At 40.4% G+C, this 6,682-nt stretch overlaps 1 protein-coding gene across 1 annotated transcript; it reads right to left on the bottom strand.

The window, feature by feature from the left end:
* Positions 1-2,679: 2,679 nt before the first annotated feature.
* Positions 2,680-3,735, bottom strand: foxe1 (forkhead box E1). Its single transcript, XM_072677166.1, has one exon. It carries the CDS (start codon positions 3,733-3,735, stop codon positions 2,680-2,682), a length of 1,056 nt encoding a protein of 351 aa, XP_072533267.1.
* Between the last annotated feature and the right edge of the window lie 2,947 nt (positions 3,736-6,682).

Raw genomic sequence — 6,682 nt, 5'->3', positions numbered from 1 at the left:
TTGCTCAGGTTTTATAACTGAATAACGGAGGAGGAACAGAATGTCACGTTTATGAAAATCTATAAAATGCAGAATATTTGTTACAAACAGCCACAAAAAGAAAACAATGAAAAGCATATTGGGGGGAAAATCTGATAATAAAACTAACATAAAAGAGAATATTTATTAAATAAGTTTTTTTGGTGTAGAACTGCAGCTGAGATTTACTGCTAACTTCTGAACTTCTTGGTGTTTATCTTATCTTCTCTACGGTTCTTCTTAGGAAAACGTTTACAAATCTGCCCCAGAAATTCTGAAATTAAACTTAAATACAGTGATTGAGTGAGAAATTACAAAAACTCCAACATTTCCCCTTCTTCCACGAATAAATATAAAACCTTTTTTCTTGTTTTTCTTTATTTCTATATTTACAGTGTTTAAAAAGGGGTGCAAAAGGTTGTGTGTATAGTATAGGGGGAAAAAATGACATGCTGTACTCTGCACATTTTAGACATCATTTCTATTTATTTACTGAATTAAACAAGAAATAAAGCGGGACATGTTTACTGGACCATTACTTTTGCTCACACCACTATTAATGTCTTATTTTTCAGTCTGTTCAATTTAGTCAATAAACTGCATTTGAGTTTTCAAATATGCAGAATTATTTCTCCATATAGGATATGACATTATGGTGTTTTTATTAGTGGCATAACATTTATATATATATAAAAATGTGTGTGTGTGTCTATGTGTGTGTCATTATTATTATTATTATTATTATTATTATGAGCACACTGTTTTTACACTTTTGAATATGGATGTATTTGTATACATTATGGTAATTAGTTAATGTAATTAACATTTAATAAAACAAAATCAGACTATTTAAGTCTCTGTTTTGTCAAACTTTTACATTTTTGTAGTTTTGAGTGTCTTCATCCCTGCAGTCAAACTAACTGAAGTGTGTGTGTGTGTGTGTGTGAAAAGAGTTTATTTAACACAGATTCCTCGTTAGTGCTGACGGTGGATCTGCAGGCTGCTGTTTCAGTATGCGGTCAGTGTGTTATACACTGTCAGGTGTCCAGAGCTGTAACTCTCTCAGAGTGCCGGTCAGTCGGCTGAGACAGGATCAGTGAGTTGTGTAAAACACACTTCAGATCCAACTGAGCTGAAAGAGGTTTCAGAGACTGAACAATGAAGCCAAATACCAGAGCTTCCCTCTCCTCTGTGTGTGTGTGTGTGTGTGTGTGTGGTGGGGGTGTGGTGGGGGTGTTCGCTGGCTGGCTGTCGGGTGTGTTCTTACATGAACGGAGCTGCAGCTGTAACTGTAACTTCCCTTCTGGGATCAATAAAGTGACTCTGACTCTGATCTGCGGGACGTTGGCTCAGAGATTCTGCAGCTGTTTCTTCATAAGTTCAGCGTTTCTCAGTCTGATCTGTCGTTACTGTAGATGCTTCCAGTCATGTTAAACCAAAAGTATTGGACCGTAAGGGTGTATGTATTGTATTGCCACTGTAACACAAAAAATCTCGTATCTCCAGAACAGCAGCTTTACCGCAGGAGGAAGAACCTTCTGAACTTTCGGTGGAGAGTCAGTGTAAAGGTTTTTATTGAGAGTCATGTTGGAGCATTTCTATTGGTCCGTTCATCCTAATATTCTAATGCAGTATAAAGAACCACTGCAGAATCTCATTATTGAGGAAAGTGAGGAATGAGAGAAATGGAGATATAAGATTTTTACTTTGTTGGTTTCCCAGGAGTTTTTGGGTTGAAGTTGTTGATAATTGTTTAGCTAAGTTGGGATTCCTGACTTATTTATAGACAAGTCTCCTTAAACCAGCTGTCAGAGGGTCTGACGCTCCCCGGTGTTTTCTAATTTGAGATTTGTTGATCTGAGGACGGTTTGATCCATCAGTAATTCTGTATAAAAACACATCCTGAATCAGACCCAGACCTTCTGTTCGGGCTTTTCTAGTCTAGTTAAAGACGTTTTGTTTCTTTCGTTCTTTCATTCTTATATTTTTCATTTCTTAATTGGTGAAGGAGCCCAAAGCTCTCATCAATGAGCATTTGATTGCAGCGGGAATTCTGGAGAAAGACAAAAATAACACACCACTGGAAAGAGTTTTTTTTTTTCTTCTCAAAATAACAACAGCTGTACAGAAACACACCTAAACACATTTCACACCGGCAACACGAGGCTCAACACCAGTGACACCCAAACCCTCGCCATGTCACACTGATCTACACAGTGGCATCATGCCATCTTCTTTGAGCTTCTCCTGATGATGTTGGGCTTGTGTTTGCAAGTGAATCCTGATGTGAAAACATCTAAAACTGAACCGTTCATTTGACCTGAGATTTTGCATTTCTGCAATAGTAGCAGTCAAACTGAGAACATCCCTAATCATCACTGCACCAGAACAACCTGCTGCAGAGCTCAACCACGGCTAAAGAAGCGTGTCCACCATTGTTCTCTTTGAGAACACCATTGCCCATCACCTGTCCAGAATAGTCCAAAAGTCCTTAAATAATTCTTTCAAAGGTTTTATTGGGTTTTGCTGCATGCTAAAAGAATAACCATAGAATAACCGAAGCGCCGCAGACTGTCCCTAAAATAATTCTTAACCTCAGACGGGACGGCGGCATCATCACAGGCAGCAGTGGTTTATCAGCACCTTCACAGTTCAGCAGATTCAAATCGCAGACACGAACCTGTCCATGCTGGACGGGTACGAAGCATGCCGAAGGTATCCTCCGGAGCCGCCGGTCATGCAGGTGTTGTTGTATTGGCCGAAAGAGCCCAGCTGTCCAGGGGAAGCTCGACCGTATGGGTCACCGATTGTATCTCCAGCCATTGGGGGTGACCCGCCGACCCCGAGTCGTCCATTGGCGGTGTACCCTTGACCACTGCTTTGGGTGTATGGTCCTTGAGCCTGGGTGTATCCATGTGACCCAGGATTGGGGTACGTGAACCCGGCGTGTCCTGTTGAACTGGAGCGGCGTGAAAGAACCGCAGATCCGCTGCACGGCTGGACCTGGAACCCTGGGCCACCGTCGCTGGGGCTAAAACTTCGGCAGGACTGTTGACCTGGAATCTCTGGACTTTGGGCCAGACTGCCGTGGGATCCGATGAGGGTGTTGATGCTGAAGACTCTGGACTGGGCTGAGCCAAAGGTGCAAGAGGATGAAGGGTAGTAGGGTGAGGAAAGCTGCGGCCCGTATGGGTTGCTTGGGTAGATGGACCCGGTGTAAGTGGGGCAAGCGATCTGGACCTGCGAGAATACGGGCGACTCGTGGACGTAGGAGGAATATGTGGTGAAATCACAGCGCTTGAAACGCTTGCGGCGTCTCAGGAAGCTTCCGCTTTCGAACATGTCCTCTGCGTTGGGGTCTAGAGCCCAGTAGTTGCCCTTTCCCGGCCTCCCGGGTTCCCGGGGTATCTTCACGAAGCAGTCGTTGAGCGTCAGGTTGTGGCGGATGGAGTTCTGCCACTTCTTGGAGTTGTCCCGGTAGAATGGGAACCGCTCTGTGATGAACTTGTAGATGCCGCCCAGGGTCAGCTTGCGGTCCGGGGAGTTGGCAATGGCCATGGAGATGAGGGCGATGTAGCTGTAAGGTGGCTTGCCTCTCTGCAGGGGTCTCTTCCTCCTACGACCCCTGGGAGGGTCCGTTGACTGAGGGTCGGCCTCTGGAAGAGCCGTTTGAGGGTCTGTTGACGGCGATTCTTTCTCCACCTTGACAACCGGCATCTTTCTGTTGGTCTGTTACCCCAGCCTACCAAGCTGCAGAGGTGTGTCTGGTACCTGTGGCTTTTAGCGAATGTGAAAGTCGTTTCGCTTTGTTCGGATCAGGAGCAGCAGGTTTCTGCCTGAAGCAGCAGATATTTCAATAAGAGATAGATAGCAGCCATGGTGGCTGAACTCACAGTTCTCTTCAGAAGCTCTCCAGTGAGGTCACTAGAACCGCAGGGCTCTCCAGCTCTCCAGAACCCCACTCTCGCCCGAGCGAAATCCACGACGCGAGGACGTTCATGTAAACAGCATTTTTCCAAGGCTTAGGCTCTGCCTGGCTTTGAGAGATGACTGAGTGACATGAGCGTCTTACCTGCACTCTAAAGCACCTGAGGAGCGATTGGCCACACCTCCTCATGCTCCTCATGCTCCTCATCATGTGACAACCTGCCCCAGATCTAAACAACTGCTCAAACAGACAATTTATCAAATTTAAATGCAAAAATGTAAGAATTGAGATTAAAAAGCCTCTTTCTGCTGCTGGATTGATCTGATAAGATTAATAAGAGGAGTTTATTAATGAGGATCACTGAGTGAAACAGTGCGAGACCGAGAGTCCGCGACGATGACCTTCACGTATTTCTATTAAACCTGTCATGCTCTGACTGCACAGTTTGCCGCTGTCAGTTCAACTGTAGTTTGATTTATTTATTCATTTATATTTACTCACAGATTAATCAGATTCAATTTATAATAATAATAATAATAATAATAATAAGCTTTTTTTGTAAAAGGCACAGAGCACTTCAAAAGGACAGTAAATCAGCTGGCTGATGTTATTGAGTAACACTGATTCTCAGATGCTTTAGAGCTCTGTCTTTTAGCATCAAAGCCTTTGTTACAAATCAAACATTTTTTTTTAGATAAAGAAATGTTTAAAAGATGTAGAAACTTAAATTAATTTATACTCATTCAACTCAAAATGATTTACACTGTGTTTTAATCTAGCAGTAAAACAGAACTGCATTTGGGGCATAATCATGTTTAAAAATATTTTTTTAATTTTTAATTTTTGTAATTGGTTTATTTTGTAAATTTAAATTTTATATAATATTGTTTTATTGTATTTGATAGAAAATCAATCATTATAATCATAAATTCACAATTCAAAAAGTATTAAAGTTTTCTTTAACCTGTTTTGTTAACAGCAGAATGGTTCTCAGACCTGACTTTTTAATATTCTTGTATGTTTTTATTTCTCTCTGTTTTAAAGTTAAACTTGAATTTTTGAAAAGTGTTTTTTGATTTTTGTATTTCAGAGTTTTTTTGTTTTTTTTTGTTTACCTATTTGTGTCAAAAGTGGATCAAATATTGAAACTTGTCATTTTGTATCTGTTCTTTATTAATGCTGTTTAATTGAGTTTGGATTGTGAAGTGAGGTATTTGCAGTATTTTAGTGTTTATTTCTGTCGGCAGTGGGACTAAACTCAACCCCCCGGTTCTGCTTTTGTGCAGTTTCCTCTTATCAGTGTAATCTGATGCGGCGTAACTGTGAGCAGCTCCTCCTTTTGTGGAAACACGGTTTATTTTGATCTAAAAACACGGCAGCTTTTTGTGTGTAAAAGCAGTATGTTTAGCGCTAATGGCCGTGTTTAGTGGGAGGGTAAAGGTCCAGCTTGTTTGGTCTGCAGGGGGCTGGTGATTCTGGGTGGTGTCTGGTGGTTGCAGCTGTGTGAAAAGATGTAAATGAGTGAAGGCCGACTGCGGGAGCACGGCCCTCTGTTTTAACAGCAGTCAAATCAGGAGATTTCAGATGAATTGTGAGATATCTCAGGTGAGGCGCAGGTGAGGGTCACCTGACAGCTAAACCTTCCAGTACAGCTCTTACTTTACACTTCTCAACGCAGGACGTCTGAACCCTTCATACCGAAGCTCCTGGTTAAATCAGTGTTTCTGCTTTCCAGTCAGGTTTTACTGAAGTATATCATCAATGATCTAAACTGAAATAATAATAATCACACACTTCTTTTTTAGAATTTTTGAGAATCAAACTCAAAACTGGTTCTCAGATCCAAATATTAATATTAATATATATATAATGAATAATATGCTACTGTAATAATAAGAACTGATAAGAAATGCTGAGTAGTGTTGTCATTTCCGTGACACAGCTCTGAGGTCTACAGGTGATGTGACTAACCCAGTGCTCAGTCATAAGAGTTACTCTAATACATGATTACTTTCACCCCAACAGCTCAACACAGCGACTCAGCAGTTGTATATAAGAGACACCCAGGCACAGCTAATGAAGCTCATTTACACCATTTAAAAATAAATAAATATATATATATATATTATTTAATTATTTAAGTAAGTTGTTAATATTATTTCCAGATACTGTCTCAGTATCTTAGGATCTGTGCTCATTATGTTGGATAGTATCTCATTATTTTGAAATATTAACCCCTTTAAATGTCCCGCCGGCGTTCTGAAAGTGTTATAGTGTTATAACAGTGTTAAGATAAGATAATCCTTTATTAGTTATTATAGTGTTATACATTGTTATTAGCGGAGAATCGCTGCAGCAGTTTGTACAGACGTCCCTGTAGTTACTGAGTAATACAGTGATAGTGTGTGTAAGTCATTGTGTTCAGGTAATCTCATTATCCTGAGTTTTCAGTTTTTGTTAATTATTATTCTGAGTAGATCTTGTCATTGTTTTTTTTTTTTAGCATTTCTTACTTTAATGATGTAAAATAATAATAATATTATAATTAAAAAAACTATTATGATATTTTTTATATTAGGTGGCAGAAACCAGACTTTTCTAAAAGTGACACTCAAACAGGGTGTGGGTTTTACAGTGATTTTCTATTTTACATCTCTCTGAAATCTAACCCTACTCACAACACACCCACACACACACACACACCAGCAAATGTACAAACAAATAAAAATACGGCAT

The sequence above is a fragment of the Salminus brasiliensis genome, chromosome 4, assembly GCF_030463535.1.
Source record: "Salminus brasiliensis chromosome 4, fSalBra1.hap2, whole genome shotgun sequence".
In the NCBI taxonomy this organism is placed as follows: domain Eukaryota; kingdom Metazoa; phylum Chordata; class Actinopteri; order Characiformes; family Bryconidae; genus Salminus; species Salminus brasiliensis.
Note: the sequence above shows the minus strand (reverse complement) of the source record. Positions and strands in the feature narration are given on the sequence as shown.

What these genes read in the sequence shown, in the direction of transcription:
- foxe1 (XM_072677166.1), bottom strand. Translation starts at nt 3,735, where the DNA reads ATGCCGGTTGTCAAGGTGGAGAAAGAATCGCCGTCAACAGACCCTCAA.